Here is a 27,689-nt window from a genome sequence, read left to right as displayed (position 1 = left end):
ATTACCTCTGGCAATTTAGCCATGATTATTGAATCAGCTATATATATATTGCACTGGCCAAAATGGAATACAGCTATCGCTAGTCATGATCAGCTGCAGTTTGTTTTTTCAGTTTCTGATGTAAGTAAACAATTCAAGGGAAGTGAATGCTATTGTTTTACAGATTTGCATAATAACCAGGTATGTAGGAGATAATGTGGCAGACCATCTGCCAAATGAGTTATTTGACATAAATTGCAATACAGATATGAAAATGAAAATTTTATTTTATTGCTCTGGATCTAATCTACCCCGTAATTCCCTTGAGATCACTTATTTTTAATATATGTTTATTTTTGATATTTATTCAGTTTTACTCTTTGCATTTATTAATTTTGTACTATTGTATGTGCCACTAACATGTTCAAAATGTAAACTGCTACAAATTAAATCTGTGCAAATGTTTCTTTTGTGAATTAAACATAAATTGTAGCAAGATAAATATTTTGCTGCAGAATACAGTATATGCCAGCTTAATTAAAATTATTGTCAACATGAAAGAGACTTAATTAGGAACTGTACCTATTATTAGGTGCAGGGGAAAACTCTTCTTAGGATGGATTTCATGCTGTACATTAAATATGCTATATCTCAAACAAGATTTTTACATAAAGATGTTTTAAATCTGTGACTTTAGTCAAATTAAAACATCTCTCTCTACAGAGAAAATTGTTATGGGCTTGACCAATTTTCAAGTTGTTAAAGCTGATTTGGCAAGATTTAAAAATCATCGTGTTTACAAAACCACGGTTCGAATATCATTTGATTCTATATATTCAGCTGTTTATTCTAGACTTGTTAACAGTAATACACTATAGCACAATCTTTTCTTTTGTATGAGTGGTTTTTTATGTATTAGTGCTTAGATTTATGGACTTCTAAGGATCATAATTTTGTTTACAAATTTTTATGCAACAAACTTCAATGTGGTGTATAGCTCTTTGCACTCATGTATTCGTGTTTATTCTTATTGCGTAAGAGTACTCCAAAATGCAAAATGGCACAAGATCAATCTTATTGATCAAAATAATCTGCATAAATGCTTTTTCTGCAAAATCCAAGAGAATTTTTATACTATTATAATAAACCAGACCTACAGTACTTATACTTATGAACAGGTTTAGCTGGCATTTACAAATTCATATATGCTGAACAGAAGAATGACATTTTCCCCTATCATGTATAAAATCTGCATGTGATTCTTCAGAAAATCTGTGATGGAAGATTCTAGATCCAAGATGAGTAAGATCAGTAGGTGATGGCATGAGTATACAAGTAATCGGAACATTGCTATGACATTTCAGTCTAAAAATTGTGTTCTGTTTGAGCAGATCTTTGTTTTTTGGTTATGTGTTATGTTCTTAAGAGTGTAAGTAAATAGTCTGAACATGTTTTTGATATCTGTGATAGTTTTGTAGTTTAAAAAAAAAAAAGACAACACATTACTGAATTTGTCGAGAATTTGCTACATATCAAGAGCTTCGCTGTTTTTCCTAACGTGCAGAGCTATAACCATGAATAGAAAGGACATTTCCCCAAAACTTGTCTACCATAAAACCTAAGGCTCATGAATCTAATCTAATCTGCGTATACTCACTACCAGAATTGTTCCGATGAAAAATTAGGAACCTGTCTGGTATCATCTGTGAGCCAAGTTTATGAAACAGAACCCTACTCTGAAGACTAAACTGGTTTTCATGCTACTTTAGGCCTCTACTAAGGAAGGTAATGGTTGTACAACATTGGATGATGAATACCATCTACTTTTGTTTTATGTGTACTACTTGCAATCATAATATGCTTAGCATATATAAGCATGTTAACACTATGCATGAAAAATATAACAAAAATGCCTGTTAATAGTGTCATTTTTAGAAGTAACAAGATTGCTGGTTAATAAAATAATTTCATGCGAATTTATTCTACACAAAACGTTTTAATAAGTAGTTAAGTGTCTATATAAGAGTTTTTTTTACATATGTAACATAATTTTTTATACTTATCACATGAGCCACTTACCGTATCAGCATTTTTTTTATTTATTTATAGTAACAAATGCTATTATTATCATCTAACCTTCATGGAGTCCGAGACTCATCATGGGAGATACGCATTACTGCATGCAATGCTCATCCAACTTGCCTTAAACTGGTTCAATGTGTCTACATTCACAGACAATTCATTCCCTTCTCCATGCAAAGAACCTGCGCTCTTCACTCCTTTGCTCACACCCTCCTTATACAGTTTCCAGCAATGGCCTCTTGTTCTACCCCCCCCCCTCTTCTATTTTATGAAAAATCTCTTCCACGTTAACCTGGTCCCTGACTAGTTTATGTCTCAATCATACCTCCCCTCTTCCTCCAAATAAATCTAATAAAATATTCTAGCAAAGTTAGTCATAACATAATATGACTGTTTAAAAATGGGTAAACAAAATTTACATAAGTGTCAAAAAGGCTTCAACTTGGCATGCAGAGAATCTTATTAAAAAGGTGGGATAATAAATATCCATATCATTTAATACTAAGTAGCTCAAAAATAACTGCACATTGAACTTTTAAAGTTTTGAAGGTGATCAAGAGCTTAGAATTAGACCTTTTAGCATGAGTTGAGTAGGCAGAAACATAAGCTTCTGCTTAGTCAACCCCAAGGAATTGAGGAAATTCAATTTGCAAAGCCTTGTGAACAGAAGGAGAGGGGATATGATTAGGTTAATGTGAAAGAAATCTTTTATAGAATAGCAGGGGATAGAACAAGGGGGGGATCATTACTGCAAACTGTATAAGGAGGTTTGCATGGAGAGTGGCTGGTGAGTGGAATGCATTGTCTGCCAGGTGTGGTGAATGCAGACTCACTGTGGATAAAACTTATCCACGATGAGTTTTGACTCCACGGAGATCTGGTGTTAATAATAATTACTCTTAATAGATTTTGTTCAGTGTTAAATATCCCATATGAACTAAAATTGGTATAAGAATACTCGCACAGAGTATTCTTATGGCAGTTGAAAGGAAAAGCAATCCCACTAAGTGCAGTGACTACAGAACTTTTACATATTAAAAACATGACTAATAAATAAAGTACAATTGCATTCAATTTTGAATGGAATGGTCTTTCTCTGACACAAACAAAAGTGAGTGGAAAGAATTGTGAAATTTTATTTAATCAGCCACAAATAACAGCTTACCCCTAGTTTCCAAAACCAAGGGCAGCTGATTAGATAACAGGTAATAAACTTATGTAAGTTGATTAACATTTTAAAATATCTGACTAACTTATTGCTATAAAAATATGACTTATTATCCTAAGACACCATGGAGCCAAAGACTCATCTAGGAGGCCCTTTTATCATACCGCATTTTAAATAAACACACTCAAATTCTCTGTTCTTCAGACACCACAATTTTTCTATAGCGAAAACTGAAGGATATCCAGCATCAGATATTAATCTAGATATTTTTCAAGTCAAAACAAAGTTAACATTTAATTTAATATAAAAATTAAGTACTGTCAACTTAAGTATAAGAATTAATCTACATTGGTGTAAAAAACCTAAGGACAAAATTTCTGAAGATTGCAACCACAAATTCAGATGAATCAGCATGTGACAATTTGTATAACTGACAATTTCAGGTAGAAAGTGGTGTAAATTCAAATTTTTGAATCACATGGAAGTACCCAACAAGATAAAAGTATAAGGCTGCACTAAGCAAATTGTGTTTGAAGGAAACTTTTCATGAAGGAATAAAGTTGCAAACTTGAATGTGTTGTAATGGCTCAAAAACATCATCTGGATTATTTTAGCAAGAAAGAATTATTGGAAAGTTTGAAGAAGGCTGCAGAATTACTGATATTGCTAGAGAGTTTGGAATCTCATGTAGCTTTGTATCCAGGCTCTTTTCAAATCAATGAAATGTGTTCCAGACATTTACTAAGAGGTCACCCTTGCTCTACCATGGAGTATGAAGACAGATTTTTGGTTATTATAACAGCAAAATGTGATCAATGCACCATGGCAGGTCAGCTTGCAAGTTGGCACAACTATGTGGATAACTCGACAAATTGTGGCAAGATATCTGCAACAAGTAGTTCTATATGACCAAAGGCCTGCATCGTCTAGAATCATAAAGGGACACAAACCGTTTATTTATCCACAGCTCATCATAGAGCACATTTTCAGTGGTGTTCTATCTATACATAAAAATTGAACAAGACAACAATGGGTTAGTGTACTCTTTACAGATGAATCATTTTAGTCTTTCCTCTGATTCTAGACACTTGATCTGATGTGAAAGTGGTACTGCTTACCATCACAAGAATGTTCTTGAAAGGGATAGATTATGGCAGTGCTGGGGTCATGGTGTTGAGAGGCATTATGCTCAATGGATGCAATGAGCCCAGTGCTAGAAAAAGGGACTATGACTGGTGAATGATATTGCAATGAAGTTCAAGGTCATGTTCAATTGTTCCTTGGTGCTGTAGGTGAATTCATGTTTATGGATAACTACCACATCATACATAAGCAGAATATTAATCGAATCAAGTGGCCAGCACACTCTCCAGATCTCATCCTCGCAGAACACGTGTAAAATTCGATGCAGCCTAAATTTTCCCAAATTTTATTGCATCGACTTTTACAGAGGTCACATTCAAAAAGTCACAAAGGTAAATTTGTAACATTATATACTGTATATATATGTAAATAACACTAAAAGCCCATGTATTGAAACTCAGAGGAATTAACATGCAAAATTGTGTAAATAGAAAATGTATGAATATGTTAAGTTCAAGGTAATGTAATTTTCTATGTAAGTAATACCAAAAGCCCATGTATAAAAACCCAGAGGAATTAACATGCTAAATAGAGTAAACAGAAGATATCTTAAAATAGAAGTTCAAGGGCAATACTTTAGAATTTGGAAATGTATTTGATGTTAGTATTTAGTATAGAGGAAACCTATTGTATCCAAAGCCAGTCCGATACCGCCTTAAAGGTATTGGACTGATCTTAAAGGTATTTTTCGCGCCCAGGGTCCCGCGAAAAACCAAATATAAGGATCATAGAAAAGTTATCGACCATCGGCAGAGTTGACACCAGGCGAAAAAGGGGAGGGAGTCGTGGAAGGAGAACCGGAGGCGAAAACTTAGAGTGAATAGTGACCCAGGATGACTAAACCTTGATCGTCTGGCCTCATGTCAGAGTATTTATAACGCCAAAAAATCGTGCTTCAGGCCCTGCGAGCCATTCCAGAGGAGAATATGGTATCCACGAAACCTCTATCTAAAGCAGTGGTTCCCAACCTGTGTTCTGCGTGCACTTCCCAGGGGCTCTGCGGCCACTCCAGGAAAATAAAATAAATAAAAAATTGAATGAAATTAAAGAATAAGAAACAAAGTAGAATCAATCACTTCACAGTGAATTTTCATAGCGATAACATTGTGATTTCTTACCGATTCTGCCACGAGTTTTCTGTGCGTTTGGCATCTTTGTGAGTGTTTAGTTAGTAAGTGTTCATTAATAAGACATAGGGCAGGCCTAAGGGTTGAGGCTCTGCCATAGAAATTGATTCTAAAAAGCGCTCCGCGAGTCAAAAAGGTTGGGAACCGCTGTTCTAAAGTGATAGCCCAAGACCTGACATAGAGGAATCCAGGAAATCTGTAAAGGAAGTACGAACAAGTGCACTATACTGATGAAGGAGTCATGCGAGTTTATTTTCGTTGTAAATTTTCTTATGTTGTGAAGGACTGATAATTTTATATAGAATTACTATATATAGTAGAATGAAAATTAGTTTGCATAAAGAGAAGTTGTTTTCAAAGTAATTTTGTCTATTGTAAAAGACTGTTTTAGAAGGACTGATAAGATTATTATAGAATTACTATATATATATATATATATATATATATATATATATATATATATATATATATATATATATATATGTTACCGCTAAAGTGCAGAAATCAGTTATTCTGCAGATTATCTAGGTATTTCTAGGTATTGTGCAGATTAACTACGGTGATCCGTTAATGTGCGGAAAATTGTTTCATTTCTCAAATTACCTAGGTAATCTGCATATTACCTACTAGGCACTCGTTAAAGTGAAAATAAGATCTTTGCTGGAACAACAGCAACATTTCTGTACGCGTAAATTAACATAATGTTATTTATTTATTTTTTGATATCTAAAGAATCAAGTTAATACAATCAAACAATCAACAAATTAGTTGATAGAATCAATCATCAATCAATTAATATAATACAAGGAATCAAACGGTTTAAAATATTATTACAATTAAGAAAAAAAACATATGATAAAATTATGTTTACTTATTAAAAAACCAAACTAAAAGTGGAGGGAGAGGGGGGGGGAAGGATTAGGGAAAGGAAATGAGAAACAAACTTTTGAACTTTAACGATACGGAAGCCGTTGATGTGCACATTACCTAGGTAAAATGCGGAAAACTCTTGATTCCGCACGTTAACGGAGCAAATCAGTTAATCTGCAGATTAGCTAGGTAATGTGCACATTAACGGTTTTCGCACTTTAGCGGTAACATATATATATATATATAGTGTTATGAAAAATAGTTTGAATAAAGAGAAATATATATAAGTGAAGGCTGGAATTTATGGTTATAGTTAATCAAGGCATGATAATTCCTAAATTGTAAATGGGCTGATATTTATCTAATTAAATTGCTTAATTATTTGTATTTTGTTGTATGCTTAAGTAAATGTCCTAAAGAAAGTTTCCTCTAAAGTGTTTATCTTAGAGAGGAGTAAAAAGTAGCATTTCATTAGTGTATAATTTGTATGATTGTTTCGGCATAAATAAACATGCTTGTTTTTTTTTTTTTTTTACAAAGAGTGCCACCTGATCTTTTTACGTAATGCACTATTCCCCCTAAAAAAAGCGATGCTGTGAGTGCAGAGTTTAAAAATAGGTACGAATTAGAGTTAAGAGTTAGTAAATAATTATTGAGGAGGGCTCCACATAAAGGTTTCATTTTTCATCAGCATTCATTTCAATTTCAACATCTTGGTTGTCCAATCACATATGGTACAAAATGTTCTAAATACTAGAATGTCTTTCTTCACCAAAGGGATTAATATGAATGAAAAGGATTAGCTATTACAGTGCTGTTTTCTATTATATTATACATGAATGATAATTGGTTATGTTTTGAAAACTGGCTCTTTTGGGAAAAATACACTATACTAAATCAAGCTTCTTATGACTTTCATATGAAAAAACTTTTGGAACATTTATAATTTTCTGCAAACCTATAGTACTTCAGCTTTTATTAAAAAAAAAAAAAAAAGAAACAAAATCAGTCAAGTGGATCTCTGGGAATAGATTTACAAAGTTTTAAAAGCACATTATATACAGCAAACAGATTTCAGTCAAAAATTCCTTTAGGATTCAAGGAACATTTATTATGGGGCCCTTCAACTGAAGATGAGTCAGCCAATCTCTGGCAGGTTCCCCTATACACAAATACAAATCAACTCACAAACTATGTAGGTGGGACTGATAATTATCCAATTTAGGTTTATGGTGAGTCAAGTTATTTGACCTTACACCACAGAGTCTATGATAAATAGTATGAAATATATTATATATTATTAATTATATGAAGAGCCAAAGGCTTCAATTCGGTGACATAAACTTATATCCCTTAACTTAAATATAGTATGAAATATGCCTAATTAATGATACAAATTGTGTTCTCTTATTTCAACTTGCAAAATTCACAGTGGTGCTTCAATTCTCATCATGAGGCGGGGAATTTTTATATGGGATTTTTTAACTGAAGGTGAGTTAGTCAGATTCATACAGATAGTAGGACTCCCTCCACCTTTCTTGGAAGCTCCCTTCCCTGCAAAAGTAAATTTCCAAGAGAATGCACAATTAACAGGCAGAAAAATATTTACCAGGTAGACTAGTGGAATGGCCACATAGTAGATTAATGTAGTGGCTTCCCACACTTCATAAGAATGTCATATAATAAAATAACAAAAATGCACCTTGTCTGTTAGAGCTTATACAGCCAAAAATTAAGGTAATCATTATTACTTCTTGTTTTATGACTATGGATAATGATAAATTAGATTGATGACTAGGAAATAAATTTTTTGAATAATCAAAAGCACAGATTAATAACAACATGAAAAAATGACAAAATTAAAATAGAGACGTTATTAATGTATGTATAAGGAATAGTATAATATAATATAACAGAAGACAAAGAAAATACGTAGTGATTTTTATAGGGATGTAAATCTTCCACTATATTTAGATGAGGCTGATTCAGAACCACCAATCATAATAGAAGAATTATGGAAAGCTTTCCAGTCAGCAAAGAATAATAGTCTCGGAGAAGATGGTATAAAACAGAACACATAAAATCAGGAGGTTCACAATTTCATAAGGTCATGTTGAATCATTCAATGATATTTTAACTACAGAAAAAATTTCAATGCAATGGAATAAATCATTGATTATCTTATTACATTGAAAAGGTAGCAGAGATGACATCAATAACTTTAGGCAATCACTTTGCTATGGTACAAAATGCTCAATTATATTCAGCAGAATCACAGGATTTTTGGATAATGACACAAGCAGGAGTCAGAGCAAGATTCTTTACAAAAAAAAAATAGCAAATGAATATAATCTTCTATCTTCTTGCATATATGCATATTTAGTTAGTAGTTTTTGAAAAAGCTTTTGATTTTCTATATCGGTCAGAAATAATAAGCTTAAACAACAAGCCATTCCAGCAAGGTATATATCAGATTATTAAAAATGTATATTAAAACTCAACCGCTAATCTAAAATTAGAATATCAAGGAAAGGAAGCTGATATTGGGAGAGGAGTAAGGCAAGGAGATCCTATATCATCCAAATTATTTTCTGCTACATTAGAAAAAATCTTTAAGAATGTCTTATGGGAAAACTCTGGAATTAACATCAGTGGAAAAATATGAATTGCTTACATTTTGCTGATGACATTATTCTTTTAGAAAAATAAAGTAGAAATTCAGAAAATGCTAAAACCTTGACAGAGAAAGCAGGAGAAATGGTTTAACAACTAAAATAAGTAAAACAAAACTGATGACAAATTCACATCAAACTGAACTAAAATTAGCAATCCTATTGAAATTGTGGAGGACTATGTATATTTATCTTGGTCAATTAGTTTTAAGGAAAATCAAGAATCACATAAGGAAACAAAACAAAACATTTTAGCTGTATATAAAGATTATCTGTTAGAAGATTTGCCTGTATTCTTAAAAAGAGAGGTGTTTAATATGGGCATTATTTCAGTGTTTAACTATGGAAGTGGAACATGGGCAATGACTAAAAAAAAGGAGGACAGGTTGTATGTGGCCCAAAGAGCTATGGAGAGAAGAATGCTACAAAAACAAAAGGGGATAAATATCAAGGAAAGGAATCTGATATTGTGAGAGGAGTAAGGCAAGGAGATCCTACATCACCCAAATTATTTTATGCTATATTAGAAAAAAATCTTTAAGAATGTCTCATGGGAAAACTCTAAAATAAGTACTAGAATTAAAGAGAGAGAGAGGTGACTGGAACAGAAGTACTCTAAAATATTGCAAAATGCATCTAAATGGAGATGGACTGGTCATATTAGTAGATTGCCAGAGATAAAAGGTAAAAACAAAACTAAGCATTGAGTGAATACCAACAGAAGAAAATATCACCAAAGAACAATATTAAGGGATGATCTACAAAGGTTTGACATGAGATGCTGGACATTGGCTAAAGACAGACAGAACTGGAAAGTTAAGGGGAAGGCCTATATCCAGCAGTGAAAGAGAAGAGGCTAAAGAAGAAAACCGATTATGTTAAACTTTATAATAATATAATATCCATTATTTATTTTAAAAAAGAAAGTAAGCAAAATGCAAACATTTGTTTTATTCTTTGTCACTCACCCCCCCCATAATAGTGAGTTATTATATGCATTTTGAATGATCTAATTTTCAGAATGGTGTACTCATTTCTTGTTTTCTATTATTGAAGCAGAGATTCTACATTTTCTAAAACTACACACAAACTTATATATATATATATATATATTTTTTTTTTAATGCAAACAAGTGTTCTCTTCCTTTCAAATCATTAATTTCTTAAAATCTCTTTCTCTCTTTTTGTTTACAACTTTGCTATCTATACATTTTTTTTCAACAATAAATCACTTTTGATTTATTACTGAAAAAAATATTCCAGAAGTTTTTTGCAATATACAATTAAGACTTGTTGAATTTAATTAGATGTGATGATAACTAGGAGGATTAATTACAGAAATGAATAAAATGCTTTGGGACAAGAAAAATAAAACAAACACACACACAAAAAAAAATCAGTTGCTAAAGTGTTCAGATCTCACTATACTTCTCTACTGCTTTTCCCAACAATGCTGTCAGCTGATAGTGAAACATGTCGAAATTTGCCTAATTTTTTAATACATGTATGAGCCTTACCCTGCATTAAATTTTTTTTGCCACAATTTTTTTAAAGTGGTTCATTTTTTATTATTAATGAATAATCTGAAACCTTTATAAAAATACATTTTTAAAACTATGGTTAATTAAAGATCTACTGTATTATGAAATACTTTTAGCTCTTATTAGATTAATGATATTTACAAAAAAAAAAACCTAAACATTTGCACACTTTTCTGTAAAGATGATGCTTGTAAATAACACACTGATGTGTTTTGATGGTACTGTACTGCAGGAAGTGAATGAGATTCAAGATTTGGGAGTAATGGTCAACAGTAGATTGAAGTTTAGAGGGCATGTTGCAAAGACTGCACATTGTAGTGCCATTATATAAAGTACTGGTCAGACTATATATATTTGGATTGTTGTGCTCAGATTTGGTCACCTGGTTTTCAATATGATTTGGAAACATTAGAGAGGGTTCAGAGACAAGTGACTAAAGCAATATCAGGGCTCTCAAATGCTGGCTATGGAGAGAGGTTGAAAGAATGTGGATTGCAGAGTTTGGTGGATAGGAGGAAAAAGAAGTGATGTGATAGAGATGTTTAAGTTATTAAGGAGATTTTATTGGATTAATCCACAGAGGATTATAAAAAGAGGGTATCCGGAGAGTTCACCGAAAAAACAATTAATTGAAAGACAATTCATTGAAAATGCAATTCATAGAAAAAACAATTCACCGAAAATTTTAACTTTTCGAAAATGTTATGATAAAAGTTATCCATTTATAACAAAAACTGAACTGTGCAGAGTGAGATAGCAATGCTACTTTAATAGGGAATAATTATAGAACAATATGGTTTCTTATTGTGTTTCTTGTCCGATAACTGTTTCATGTCTGTTCATGGAACTGATTTGCCTGTTTCCGGGAGGAAAAGTCCAGCCTATTCAGGCTCCATTATTATTATATTATTATTGTTACTAGTAGTAATATGTGACTTCAATACAGCAATTATTATGGGATGAATTTTACTCATCTTACTCTACAAACCAGACAAATTGCCAGGAGAATACATGCAATTTACAGATAAAATACACTGGCACCATTGCCTTTCTTGCTTCCAGATTTGCTATTTGAAACATTTACAAGAAAATGTTGAATCGTTCCAGTTTTCAGTTCAGCTATATTCAGGACAACAAAGAAATAACGTGTCCAAATCATGTATTACAATAACTCTCTGACTTAGCGGAATTAGTAGAAGTTGTCAGTATAAGAAGCTGTCTGCACGGTTCAGTTTTTGTTCTAAATGGATCACTTTTATCATAACATTTTCGAAAAAAGTTTTGAAATGATATTAGCAACCCGCTTTGGCTGGATTAATTTAATGAAATTTTAGTTAAATTGTTTTTTCAATGAAATGTCTTTCGATTAACTGTTTTATCGATGAATTTTCATGGAACAAAAAAGAGCAGAAGGCAAGAGGGGAAGAACCAGGAACCATACCTGGAAGTCATGTAAGAGTATGGTGAAGAAGGGTGTGAGGAGTAGATTTTTTACATGGAGAATTGGCAGCGAATGGAATGCATTACTGCAATATGTTAATGCAGGGAGTGTTAAGGATTTTAAGATTCAGTATGATAAATATGTTGTCATTTGAAAGACCCTCCCTCTGCCAACTCCATGGAGTGTATAATAATAATGATAATATTGACTGCATCCTGAATAAATAATCTATAAAATATTTCAGCCATTCAGGTGACATTTTTAGTGAAAATGGAAGATTACATGTTGAAACAAAACAAAATAAGAAAAGCTGGTGTTATGGATAGTCAGTTGAATAAATTTACATGAAATAAGAGAGAAATCATTCAAGACATTAATCTAATTATATACAAGTGTGTTTAAACCATCTGAGAGTTGGGGTCAGTTGATGCAGTTCAAAATACCTTAGAAGACTGATATATAACATCTAACAATATTTGAGGCCTGATAACTAACAGACTAATTTGGAGGAAAATTGTCAATAGGAAGTTAATGTCAACTTAGTATTTTTTCTGTAGTTATTTACATTATTTACCATTTATTGTATTATTTATTATAGTGATGTAGTTATTCATTAAAAAATACCCAGTTTTTCCTAGTTATACTTATTGGTCGAAAATCTCCTGTTGAATAATGTAATGCATCAGGAATTTGATGATGGTAATGAGAAATTTGTTTCCATTACTTGGCCATGATCTCATAAATAATTTGTAGATCATAGATAATTCCTAGATTTGTAACCAAGTAGATATAATGTAATCTATCTACAAAATAAACCATCACTGATTATTCCTAGTAAATAGTATACATAAAATACATAAATTCTAATGCACACAGGTTGTCAAAATTCACCCCTCCCTATTCTGTGTGTATTTAAACTTATCTAATGTAAGTGAAGAAATAAAACATGACAGTGTGAATTAGAAAAGGTTTAAACTTCATATTTTTCTAAGAAAAAATATATAGAATGAGAAATTTACAACAAGTAATTACTTTTGTTTCCATTTAAAATACTATTTGAGGTATTTTTTGGAAAGAATATAGAACTAAAGAAATTGCTTCCTTATATACAATTTATAAATCATATAATACAAAAATATAAAGTAAATTGAAGCACTTAAAAAAAGAAGCATAAAAATGGATTATAGAAACTCTTCATAAGATAACGAAGTATTCATTGATTAATGAAACTGAATACAAACTTCCAGGTAAGAGAACTTCACCAACTTGCAAGTTAACTGTCAGCTAGATCTATTACATCTTTTCAACTAGAATGAAAACTGGTCTTTATTTCCATGTGGGCTTTAATAGAGAAGAATAGTCAAGTGGCAATATCAAAACATTTTTGAATATGAATGTTTTGAGCACTTAAAACATTACATGCTACAAAATTATACACTGGAGAACTAAAGCACATCGATATATAATACAAGACAAAACAAAATCCAAGACTGAACAGTGTTCTTAAAATCTGTAACTGCAGATTACCATCTTCATGTTTTATACACAATATCATTTTGTATTGTTACTAATACTTCAGTACGTATACTGAACTTTCACTTGAAATTTTACATTTTTATGTCATTCACATTACTCCTTCCATATATGTAGTATCTAGATTTTGAATGAGCATACGAATGAAGGCCATTTCTTTTCTTGTATTTTCAAAAATGATACGGGGATCATCAGACATGCATCGTAAGCAGTTTGGTGCCATTACCATTGCCAAATTGTTGGCATCCATTTTTGTTACAGAGGCATTTTCTTCTGCTGCAAACACCTAGAAATAAATAAATAAAATACACTTCATTAAGATCTATTCAGTTTAAATAATAAAATATATATTTACCAGAACATATGAATATAATAAGGTATATATGCCTATTAATTTAAGAGCAAAAAAAAAAAAACAAAAAAAAAAAACCACAGCAACAGAAATGAACATTTAATTAACTCAAGTTATCTAATAACATATATTTTGCTTGAGTCATCATCAAAGCATCATATTTGAAAGCTTATTTTAAAAAAAGTAATTTTTTTTTTTAATGTTACATTTTATAATTGTGTCATAGTTTTGATCTAATATACATGCAGTAATGATTAATCTGATTTGCACTTACAAACGCTTTAAAATATTCAAAGCAAAATACCTGTTGCTAATTGTTGGAAGTTTTTCAACTTAGTTATGCTATAAATTAAAGATACGAAGAAATTATATGCTTGGTTTAATCCTTTATCAAAGTGTAAGCAAAAAAAGTTTGCATATGGAGTATTTTCAGGACTGGAGCAACTCGTATATAGAAGCTAATGATTCACATCACTTGCCTTAGTATCCCATAATGCAAAGCACATATTCTTATGGACATTTATAATGCTATGCATTATGGGAAGGGTCACTACCCAGATTAGTTTTGACCTTTATTGAGGTCTCATCAGTGGGAGCCAGATCCAGAGGTGATACTAAGTTTGAAGTAATGCAGAAATCATATTTTCATATATATTTTCATATATACGAGTAGCCAAAAGGTGTCACACCTTATTATTAAAATACTCTGGATTAGAGATAGTTGTTGGAAGTTTTTCCACTTACAGATATGTATAATGCATAGCATACATGTCCGTAAGGATATATGCTTTGTATTATGGGATACCAAGGCAAGTGATGTGAAGTGATTAGTTTCTATATACGAATTGCCCCAGTCCTGAAAGTACTTCAGTTACTTACCAAGAATATAGTTTCTTGGTATCTTTAATTTATAGCATAACCAAGTGGAAAAACTTTCAACAATTAGCAACAGGTATTTTGGTTTGAATGTTTTAAAATCAAATTAATCATAGCTACATGTATATACTAGATCAAAACTGACAATATTATGAAATGTAACATTAAAAAAAATGACTTTTATTCAATAAGTCTTCAAATATGATGCTTTGAGATACTCAAAGCAAAATATGTGTTATTAGATAATTTTAATTAATTAGGTTGAGACTATTCAGTAGAATATTATAATAAGTTTGTTATAATGGTGTTTGCTATAGTGAGAGTAGATGCTCTATAGCAGTGGTGTTCAACCCTTTTTACTACGCGAGCTACTTTTCTATAAAAAGTTATTCGCCGATCTACTCTCTTATATAGATCACGTTCCCCCAACCTGATATCTGATTACGCACAAATAAACAACTAAAAAAAATACACAATTAAAAACTTTATTTGTGTATTTAAAAATTTATTTATCACTTTTAATTATTTTAATACAACAAAAACAAATGAATATATTGGAATAAAATATTTATTTCTCTATTTTGGAAAACCAAAGTTAGAAAAAACAACAGATTGATTACAAACTCACAAGTTACAGGAAATGCTGGTGATTAAAAAAAAAAGAAAAAATGAATGTGAAATTTGGCAATGTTTGGACCTCGCAATATTTTCATAGTCAAGTTGATATGAAGAAGTGGCCAATCGCAGACAATCATCCAAATGATCATTTGTAATTTGGTTTTTTAATTAATTTTTATGACAGTCGTATTTGAAAAAGCGGATTCTGACAAGTATGTTGATCCAAAACACAACAGAATTTTTCACGCAACATCAGTTAATATTGGGAATTTTTCATGTGCATACTTCCAAATGATTTCATTATTTATTGATTTTAAATGTAAACTATTCTGAATGTTTATTATCTCAAGTTCTACTTCAAGCTTGGTTTATAACAAACAGTCCACTAATTTTATTTGAGATTTCTTTTTAAAGAAAATTATTTTTCTTTAATAAAAGTAAGTATTGATGTTCAAGTTTTCTTGAAATAGATTACTGATAAAAGATACAATCATTTCAGTTTTATTAAAATCTTTAAATCTTGAATTTATTTCTTCCTCAAATAATTCTATTTCACGAATAAATTCTTTTAAATCATAGCAAAGCATTTGTTCAAAAACTTTTAATAAATATGGGAGATGTCTAAATTCGTGGTCATTTATATTTTTCTTTAATAAAAGTAAGTATTGTTGGAAAATTTTTATTGAACTTAACATGTCAATTAAATTTTTATCTCTACCTTGTAACTCTAAATTTAAATTGCTTAATTTCGTACAGAAATCTACTAAAAATGATACGTGTAACAACCATTTTTATCACTCAATTGTGGATAAATATCTCCTTTTTCATCAAGAAAATTTTTTATATCGTTAATATAAGAATCTTTCTAAAAATTGATTTCTGCTGAGCCAGCGAACATTACTGTACAACAAGTTCCCTATCATTATCTGCCTGTAATTTAAATAACCACCATTGCAGGGCCTTTCCTCGAACAGAATTTACAATTTTAAATGTAATATTCAAAACATCTTTTGTGTTTACATTCATGTTAATTAAATTAGGGAAACAAAACACACGTGTTAAAAAGATTATTTTACTGATTAATAATAAAATAATAACTTTATGTTTCGACCCCTGTATTGAGGTCATCTTCAGAGGATACATTCAGAAGTATAAGAACAAGCTACATGCTGTTGTTAACTAATCTTTTTTTCTTAGCCTGCCCTCTAGTGGAAAAAAAAATAAATAAAATAAATAAATAAAAAAAACTACAATAAACTCTGCTAAAGTCCTCATGTACTAGGATTCTTCTGGAATTATACAGTTATATTACGATTATCTTCTGGATTTGTACAGGTTGCTATTGAATGTTCAAGGGGGGGAAAAAAAAACTCCAACATAATGACATAATGGTCAGTTTTGATGTCTCCTCCCTATTCACGAATGTCCCCCTCAAAGAAACCTTAGAGCTAATCCAAGCTAAATTTCCTCCCGATATCTCAGCCCTATTTCAGTTTACAATGAACTCAGGCTATTTCGTTTGGCAGGAAAAATTCTACAAACAGATAGAGGGGACAGCCATGGGTTCACCACTTTCCCCACCCTTGGCCAACTTCTTCATGGAGATGTTTGAAGAGAAAGCCTTAAACTCAGCCCCACAAAAACCTACCATATGGCTTCGCTACGTTGATGATGTTTTTGCTATTTGGCCACATGGCCCGGATTCACTCCTCTCCTTCCTAACACACTTGAACAACCAACACCCTAGAATCAAATTCACCCTGGAAAAAGAGGAAAACAATAACCTCCCCTTCCTAGACACACTAGTCACCCGCCAACCTGATGGAACCTTGGTTTTCTCAGTTTATAGAAAACCCACCCATACAGGCAGATACATTCACCAACAATCCCACCCCCCCCCCTCACAACAATATGGAGTTATTAAAACATTATTCAACAGGGCAAAAATAATCTGTTCTAATGATCAAGCCCTATCCACTGAACTAAATCACATCCGTAACACTTTCTCAGCCAACGGCTACCCCCTCCAAAAAATACTTAACCCAGTTATCCACAACCCACCACCCCCTCCCCTTCACAAAAAAGATTACTCTAAATCCATCACTATTCCCTACATCAGAGGCACCTCGGAAAAAATCAATAAAATCTTAAAAAAACATGACTTGACCACTTGTTACAAACCACACAGAAAACTGGCATCCCTTATCCGCTCCACCAAAGACCAACCACTTCCCCTAGACCTACCTGGTGTATACCAGGTCCCTTGCAGCTGTAAACTGTCCTACTTTGGCCAAACAGGCAGGACAGCAAATATCAGAATCTCAGAACACAAGGATTACATCTGATTTCACCAGTACAGCCACTCTGGGCTTGCAGACCACGCTCTGGATACTCGCCACAGAATAAGATGGAAGAAAGCCACAGTAATACACCGCAGCAAGTTCAAATATGAAAGACTATTCATGGAATCAGCCTCGGCCCTTAGGAACATGCCAAACCTCAACAAATTTGGATGCATGAAACTGTCCCAAATTTGGGAAACTTTTATTAGAAGAACTTCAGCCCAAAGGCCAAGAACTACCAATATAGCCCGCCAGGGGGCACCATCAGGACTTTAGGAAAATGCTAGCTTCCTAGCTTCAGTCTCATTTGCTGTTATTAGTACTTGTGTGCACGTGTCTTTTTAGTAAGTTCCCAAGAAGATTGCAACGCGACGTTCGCCGAAATATCAGAAAGTGTATATTAAAGTTTATTTAATCTATATTTCCAATATACGCTGTCAATTCCTTAAATATTAGTTATCAGGGGGGAAAAAAAAAAATGTTAGAGGCATACCATATGTTAGAGGCACTTCAGAAAAAATAGACAGAACACTACACAAATACAACATCAAAACCACCTTCAAACCCCGACAAAATTAAGGCACCTACTCAATTCTTCCAAGGATCCCCTGCCACACATAGCCCACCCAGGGGTTTACAAAATAGATTGCACTTGTAACATACCGTACATAGGGGAAACAGGACGAACCATCCCAATCAGAAAGGATGAACACAAACGTCACATAAAATACCTCCATTTTGGAAAAACTGGCCTTTCTGACCATGCACTCCAAACATACCACAGAATTGACTGGAAAGATACCAAGTCCCTACACCGCACCAAAACCTGGTTTGAGCGGAAATTCAAGGAAGCATGTGAAATGCTCAAACATGATCCAAATCTGAATAAAAATGATGGTCTAACAATTCCAAGAATGTGGAGAACCCATCTGCAACCTTCATAGCAACCACAAAGAAAAATTTCAATACAAGACCCAGTGAAGTTTTTTTTTTTTTTTTTTTCTCTCTCCTTGAACATTCAATAGCCACCTGTACAAATCCAGAAGATAATCGTAATATAACTGTATAATTCCAGAAGAATCCTAGTACATGAGGACTTTAGCAGAGTTTATTGTAGTTTTTTTTTTTATTTTATTTATTTATTTTTTTTTCCACTAGAGGGCAGGCTAAGAAAAAAATAGTTAACAACGTAGATGTAATTTACTTGTGTAGTGTGCAACAGCATGTAGCTTGTTCTTATACTTCTGAATGTATCCTTCTGAAGATGACCTCAATACAGGGGTCGAAACGTAAAGTTATTATTTTATTAGTAATCAGTAAAATAATCTTTTTAACACGTGTGTTTTGTTTCCCTAATTTAATTAATATGAATGCTGATCACCGTGTAACCTTAAAAGAAAGAATCTTTTGTGTTTAATCTTTTACTACACAGTACTTGTTGGTGAATAATACAGTGGTACGTTAAAAAATCTGGATATTTGTCATCGTTTTTACATAATGAAAGGAGCACCATCAATAGTAATAGACACAAGTTTAAAAAGTGGAAGTTTGTGTTGTTTCACAAATTCATCAAATGCTGAAAAAATGTCTTCTCCTCTAGTCCTTCCAAATAATGGTATAATTTTCAAAAGTTCTTCTTTACTTGAATAATCTTGAAATACCATGCGAATAAATACCATTAACTGAGCAATATCAGTGAAGTCGTTTGATTCATCAAATTGTAATGAAAACACAACACACTGGTGAATGTCTGACATTAACCTAGTCCGGAAACTTTTCTCCGGCAATTGGACCTCTTTCTTTCGGCAATTTGAAACCTTGTCTGCAGCCTAGAAGTAGTCTCTTTCTAGCAACGTCTCGAACCGAGAAGCTCCTTTCTGGAAGCAACATGGATCCGGGCAGTCTCTCTGACGGCGACTCTGGACCAGGCGGCCTCCTCTCTGACATCAATTCTGGAACCGGGACCCCTTCTGCTTGCTTCAGTCCATTTTTATTAGGCCTCCTCTGAGACCACGCATGAAGTTTGGCAATCCCCAAAGAATCGGTATGAGTCTTTCATCTGAAGTTTCAAGTTCGGCATGCCATTTGTTCTCCTCCGCTTTCTTTTGATTGTAAGTTGCCAGCCATCAGAAAGTTGTTTGAACTCTTTCTGACTGACTTCGGAGATGTTTACACTTAGAGTCTGCAAGCCTTTCTCATGCATACAAGTTTCAATAACAATCTTTCTAATGCCGGCATGTACAGCTTCAGTGACAAAAACATTGCCTTTGTTTTTAACACTCTAACATATTCTTATTAAAGCAGTATATACAGTTAGCTTCAAAAGAGTTATTTACAAAAACATCTAATACAAACTATACCGAGACAAACAAAGTTTATTTTTTTACAATATTTACATGGGACTTAACCTAAGTAAAAAATCGATGTAATGTGCTTTGGAATATTTAATATTTAAGCTACAATCGAGTTTTTACACTTTGCTTATAATCGTATTCTTGCTGTTTGACTTCCACTGATCCAAATGAATTAATTTACCTGGACTTATATAAGAAAATTACTGATTTGACAATTTTAACGAAAAATAAATAAAATATTATGTTTTCAGCTTTAATTAAATTTGCAAGTAAGGAGGAATACACAAGAGATCAACCAAAAATCGCTCTGCGATCGACAGGTTGAACACCCCTGTTCATAGCATACACTATGGTTTTTCTATTAAAAAAAAAGTGAACGACCCATATATGGTTCATGTGTCCACCCCACCAGTATACAAAAATTATACCATTATTGGTAAGGACTAGGGGAGAAGACATTTTTTCGGCATTTGATGAATTTGTGAAACAACACAAGCTTCCGCTTTTTAAACTTGTGTCTACGTGTGCCCACCTCACCAGCATAATTGATCTTTGACTATTGGGAGGGTTGCTCCCATTCACAAACATAAAACAGATTTTGAGCATATTTGGTTTAGATGAACACTTTGGTTGGAATGACCCAGGTTTAAATTCTGTCTATGGCATGAGGAACCTTTATTGGGTGTTTTCAATCAAATGATAAGTTAGCCAGTCTCATATGGAGGTGGAGGGTTTTTTTTCTTCCTCAAAACAGGCAAACTGGCAGGAAGAAAATGTAATATACAGAGGATGCTTTGGGAATAAGGATTAACCGACCTATTCCATCAGATTGATTTCAAATACTTGCACAGTGAAGTGTGGATCTACACATAAGTGTAAATCAGGAAGGAAGGAAGTTATGAGAGCAGTTCTCTAGATAAACAAGTTTGAAGCTAGTGAAATATCAGTAAGATTTAATTTTAATAGACTTTAGTTCACTTTCTAATTTATTTTTAATACTGAAAATCTAAAAATGAATGACAATGTCTTTCTACATGAATAAATAATTAAAACACATTTAATTTAAGAGAAAACAGTTTAGTTGCAAATGAACATGCTCATTTGAAGCTAAACTGTAAACATTTTTTTTTACTAATATCTTTTTAGCCAGAGAGAGAGAAAGAGAGCATATGTCTGTGTGATTATGATTCAGCAAAGTAAGAAAAATTATCTAAATAAATAACATACCTGAAGAAACCGGATGAGATACGATAATACTAATCTGTTAATTTCAGGTAACTTTTCCACAATACTAACTGCAGCTTCTGCATCATTGCAATATTGAATACAATCATCATAAAACTTGCTAGAAATAAGAGGCTCATATAATTCTCTATACCACAGTTTGAGCAATGAAGCAGGAACATGAGGATCGCTACATTCTGCAACCTCCCACTGATCTATCCTCAGTTTCATGGCATTCACTTCATCTATATCACCAGGAACCCTATTAAATAAAAAAGAAAGAAGTTGATTATAAAGGTGTTTTATGATACAAAATAACAATTACTATATATATAGAAATGGTTTTGGAATTCTTGAGCACAGCAAATTTAGGAGAATAATCTATCTTGCAGAGGCTAATTGGCAAGGTGTAGCATATCTGCTTTCCAACCCCAGACTATGGGTTTGAATATCACTATCAGTGCAGATAATTTGTGAATGTCTTCAGAGTGGTGGTATCACTCAATGTGATATCATCACTCTGCTCACTGACAGCTGAAAATGCTCTATGTTTAGAGCAGGGTTTCCCAGTTATCCAATCCTTAGCCCAGCCAAGGTACCTTATGTGCTATAGGTTTACGATCTTTTGTGGGACTGTGAATCCGATAAAAACATCAACTGCCATTTTTAGTCAATATAGTCAATATTTAAAATTGGCAAATACTCTACTTAAGTGTCAGTAGTGATTCTAATATCATGCAATATTTTCTCTCAGTTTATCAACCATGATGATTATTTTGGTGCATAGTGTATTTCAAATACCCACCTAGAACATAATCATGTGGGATTATGTTGAAGGAATACAGCAGTTAATACCACTCATACCAAAATATTCAATAAAATATTCACAATTAGAGGGCATCAAAAACTGCATTTGCTATATGCAGTTGAGTCCCATCCTCTTTGGAGAATGTTTCTTTAAACTGAGCATACCGTGCATGGACCTCTTGATGTTTGAATGTCACTATATCAGTGAAAAAAATGGCTCAGTAATTCCCATATCTGAAGAAGTGCACTATAGTGTGCATATTCAGGTCTGCCTCCATTAATGCATTGCAATTTTCTGTTGCTCATAGCAAATTCCACTTTTCAACATAACATTACACAGAAATGAAAATGAACCTCATTTCTAACCAGATGTTTCAAAAAACTGCAGGATTCTTTGCAAAAAAATGATATCATAAATATTGGTGCTGAGGTTGTTATTGACTCAGATCATTGTATCCAGTGGGAGAAAAAACTTCTTTATTATACAGATGCAGATTTAAACTGGAGAGTGTTTTTGGAATCTGCCACAGTTCTACAATATATCTTTAACCTAAATAAATATGGCTATGCAAAAAATCTGGAAGGCTATTATAATGAGACTGTCATCCCCAAAATTAAAATTTTCTTAGTGAACCTACAGGATGCTCATTAGGATTGCAGGATTATACCATTTAGTAGTCCTTTAAGCATTAAGTTTTAATGCTAAAAGGACCATTTTAATTAGCATCAAAATTATTCTTATACATTACTTATGATTTAAGCTGCAGCATCTTTTGTGATTATGTGCAAATACAATAACATGTTATGTTACTGTAATGTGTCACAGTAATGATGCAAAATCATTATTCATGCAGTTTTCTTATATCACCTATATATCCCTTGAGGGCATACACCACAAATTTGATGATGATGATGATGAATGTTATTGTATGAATGAGACTCATCCTCTTGGGAGTCTGATCAGCAGATTTAATGGAGTCTGTTGACTCCATTAAATCTGCTAATAAAATAAATAAATATATATATAATACATAATTGCTTAATGATCTGTTGCCTTTAGAAATAATTCAAATTAACTCTCAATAACGTAGAGTTCTGAAACTATTTCATGCTGTTCTGAAATAAGAGATAAAGAAGTATGTAGCAAAACTTATTTAACTTAAATGGAGCTCCCTTTGTTTATCAAAATGGTAGGCTACACTTCAAACAGGTTAATAAGCATAAATGACTAAAAAGAAGGTAGTCATGAAAATAATTTTGTATATTAGGAGTATGAAGTTTTAGACACCATTGAAATATCACTATATGCTTTATGATTGAAACACCCTCAAATCAAAAAGATTACCATTATTGATTTCCAAGGAAATAAAAGCAAATTACTTTGCTCTGGATTTTTGCATTGCTATAAGAATTACACAGTTTACTCTAGTGAAAGTCAGTTTTAAAATATTAATGCACTAATAATGTTATGATCTCATCATGATATTAGAGGGTGTTGTCATTTGTAGTGTAGTGCATGTCCTTAGCAAAGAATGAATTCACATTGAAAGTGTTATTTCACTAAGAAATTAATATTTCAAGTAAAATACTAGATATTATAATGCAAACTTCTGTTTGTTTTATCTCTCTTTTATTGATGTCTGAATGTCACAGATTCTTGAAATGGGCTACTTCACTTCTCATCAGCTGGAAATGCAAAGTACAGTAAAACCCCGAAGTTATGCGGTAGGTGGGACCAACAAAAAGCGCGCAAGTCGAATTCGCATAACTCGGGGTATAATTTTGCATGTCATTTATATATACAAACATACGATTGGGACAAAAGGTTTACAAAAACACCTATATTTTTTAAGAAATATAATCATAATTGTAGTTTTTCGTACACAAAAAAAAAAGAAAGTTCTTTCGATGTCGATGGTTTCATAAAATCTAATAGATTCGTCTGATGGCATAATGTCTTTTTCTGGTCACGCAAAATTTCTTCATAGCAAGCTAATGATTTTTTTATTCCTTGCCTTGTGGCTACAATTTGTTCCTCGTTAGAATCTATGTCCTCCAAAATCTGTAAACCTTTCTTTTATGATTATTCTTACCTGTGGATTCCTGTAGATCGAACTTCTTTGCTAGTTCACAAATTTTCATTCCGCCTTCAAAATCCTTAATAATGTTGAGTTTTGTTTCCAAAGTCAATGTTTTTCTTTTCTTGCTAGCAGTAGAAGAATCGGACTTGCTTCTTTTGGATGACATTATTATTTTTTATGTGATAAACTTTTTATCAAGAGCATAAAATTAAACAATCACAAGGTTTGTAGACTATAAAAATCGTGTATGAATGGAGACTGTGCAAAATGCGTCAGTGCTTGTTCACAGCATGTGCGACACTGGCGAATGCGGCTGGCACCTGAAAGATACGACTAGTGGTGAGGCGTGAAGCGGGACGGGAATACGTACATATAAAAAACCACGTAACTCTGGATTCGCGTAAGTCGGGGTATGACTGTACTACAGCCCAGGTATGTTTTGCAAACATAAAACTTCAAGATAATTAGTGTTTATCATAACAGAAAAAAAAAAAAAGCATTTCACTTAGAATTAAAAATGGATTCGCCTTTAATACACTTAGAAGAAACTTGTATATAAAGGCTAATTTGATTTCTTAGCATCTTTAATTTATAGTATAACCAAATAGAAAAACTTTCAACATATATCCCTAATCCAGTGCATTTTAGTAATAAGATGTGATACCTTTTAGCTACTAGTATATGGAAATATGACTTCTGCATTACTTCATCCTTGGTATCACTTCTGTGTCTGGCTCTCACTGATGAGACCTCAATAAAGGTCAAAAATGGTCTGGGTAGTGACCCTTACCATAATGCATAGCATTATACATGTCCATAAGGATATGTGTTGCATTATGGGATACCAAAGCAAGTGATGTGAAGTCATTAGCCTCTATATACCAGTTACTTCACATGCATGCTAACTTTGTTTGCTTACTAATTTCTTGACATCTTTAATTTAAAATTGAAATTTGTTCCAGGTGTAATAAACTGGAATCTCTTTAGGGGTATAGAAATGTCCTGAGTCAGCCCTGAGTACATGTTAAACAGTTGTGAGCTGAGTGTTGTAGTTAAATGTAGCATATGTCCATTTGATAATAACTGCCAATTTGTGACAATTTCCTTTAAGACCAATAAGTGAGATATTCATGTAAAAGCTTCTTGTGTATACAATCAGTATTTAATTTTCATCACAGATAATTGACAAGTAATTTGTAATACCTGAAAAGTTATATTTTCTGCCCACTGAGCAATCCAACTTGTGCTTGAAGGTATTTCCTATATGTGAGTTAATTATAATTCTCCAAATGCTTGTATGATTAATATTAATAATAAATAAACTTAAATAATATACCTGAAAATGCCTTCTGTCTGTGCTCCATTCAGCTTTAGAACAGCTTCTGATAAAGTAGTTTGAATCCATGGCAACCGCCGGTTTGGGTAACGATTCTTTTGTAAAGCTAGAACTTCTTCTAGTGTATTTCCAAACATTGAGGGTCGAAATATTTGAATCTATGATGGGAAAGCACAACAGTATTAGAACAAAGTTGAAAAGAAACTAGAAGGTGTGTTCACTACAGTGAGGTACACTTTTTTGTTATGTGACCCCCCCTCCCTCTTCCCACTCATGAAAGGTTTTGGACAACTTTATAGTATTTGTACAGTTGGTAGAGAGAAAAAGAGTTTAAATCTAATAGAAAGAGTCAAATTTTACAAGAATATTTTAAAATCTCAAAGTAACAAAAGTACTAAAAGATTTTTTATTCATAAAGATCTAATCAATTGTTTATTCATCAAAAGACTATTTATTAATAAAACAATAATAAATGAAATTATACATAATTGCCTCATTGAAAAATTTTAAATAAATAATGTTTATAAAAATATAAACATTATAAACATACATAAAGATATTTAGAAGTCTGTCATTAGAATACTTTTATTCCAATTTGTTCTATGATTAGAGACATGCTTCAGTATCTTGTATGGTAAACATCCTAAGGATGCAACATAATTAGGATGAATATGAAAATTGCTCAAAACAAGTAAAAAAAAAATCTCAGAAGACTCACAGAAAACAGTTATGGTTGTACACATTTCAAGAGCTGAGGACAAACTCATGCATGAAATACAATGCAGTGTGCAAGCCATGTTTGTCATCTGCAGTTCATCTTGAATAGCTCTTATGTGACTGTTAGTATAGGAAAGATCTGATATTACTATAATGGAACCTAGGTACTCCAAAGACTACTGCAAGCATACAACCTCATTAAAGTCCCCTGAAAAGATGAGCTGGGAAGTTATTTTCAAAATAAAGGATTGAAGTAAATGACCAATGAAGCCTGAAGTCCCTTTATTTGTTTGTCACTACAGTATTCAACTTCCTCAATTTTGTTACTTTACTAGAGGAACAGCAGATTTTACAGACACTCTAGGATATTCTAAAAGGGAATACTGGAGATCGTGAAAGGCTCGGAATTGTATAAAGTGGTTTAAAGAACACTCAGATGTTATATCATGAAATGCAGAAGCTATACATTGTGAAGACTTCTGAAATATGATAAAGAAATGAAGTTCATATACCTGAGATCTCAAGGGGGTCAAGTGAGAACAGAACCAGAGTCTCACACTGCACAATGCTTGAAAATCACTCATCCATTCTTGCAATACATCAGAACTTTCCTACAAAATATTATTATTATCCCATAAACCCCATGGAGTCAGAGACTCATCTAGAAGGTCCCTTTTGTCATACACACAGCTCATCATGCCATGCCTTTAAATCTTCCCTAATATTAACATCCAGACTAAACAGCAATTGTCCTAAAACAGACCCTTGAGGCACACCACTAGTGACATTCCTCTTCTGGGATATTGCTCCCCATACACAACCCTGCTGATGCCTATCAGATAGCTAATCTCCAATGCAATGCACTTGTCTAATATCCAATCCCATCTGGTCTAGTTTAACTATCAACTTGTCCTGTGGTAATCTATTAAAAGCCTTTGCAAAGTCTAAGTATACTACTGTGTATCCATTTTCTGCATCCAATGCTGCTGTACCTTTACTGTAATAAGTAAGTAGATTACTAAAACATGACAAAGGATTAAACCAGTCTTTCCAATTTTAACCACAACATCTGACACAGAAATTGGCCTATAATTGGATTCTTGACTTCTGTCACCTTCTTTATGAAATGGTACAATCTTGTCTTCCCTCCTTCCACTCCTTTGGAACTTACCCAATGTGAGACTCATATTAAACAAATATGCCAAGGCAGATGTCAACTCCCTGGCACATTCCTTCAAAATGCACAGTGATATATCAAGAAGTCCCACAGCCTTATTAATATCAAGTTTTCTTAATTCCCTATATACTTCTTCCTCGCTCACAGTAAGTCTCTCCTTCTCATCATCCACTGTTCTCAAACTCTCCATGATGTCACATTCACAAGGATGAAAGACCTTTATGAACTGCTCATTAAATATCTTTAATG

At 32.8% G+C, this 27,689-nt stretch overlaps 1 protein-coding gene across 1 annotated transcript in view; it reads right to left on the bottom strand.

Moving 5' to 3' along the window:
- Nucleotides 1-12,832: 12,832 nt before the first annotated feature.
- LOC150098484 (uncharacterized) overlaps nucleotides 12,833-27,689 on the bottom strand; it is a 314,082-nt gene continuing 299,225 nt past the window's right edge. Inside the window, exons 16-18 of the mRNA XM_090405238.1 lie at nucleotides 25,547-25,704; nucleotides 21,326-21,584; nucleotides 12,833-13,842 (exon numbers count right to left, since the gene is read on the bottom strand). Of these exons, the coding sequence (XP_090261364.1) occupies nucleotides 13,648-13,842; nucleotides 21,326-21,584; nucleotides 25,547-25,704 (612 nt within the window). The 3' untranslated portion in view covers nucleotides 12,833-13,647. The remainder of the gene's footprint in view (nucleotides 13,843-21,325; nucleotides 21,585-25,546; nucleotides 25,705-27,689) is intronic.

Source organism: Typopeltis vanoorti, chromosome 15 (genome assembly GCF_054136105.1).
Source record: "Typopeltis vanoorti isolate ZY-2024b chromosome 15, IOZ_Tvanoo_1.0, whole genome shotgun sequence".
In the NCBI taxonomy this organism is placed as follows: domain Eukaryota; kingdom Metazoa; phylum Arthropoda; class Arachnida; order Uropygi; family Thelyphonidae; genus Typopeltis; species Typopeltis vanoorti.
This window is presented reverse-complemented; position numbering and strand designations above follow the sequence as displayed.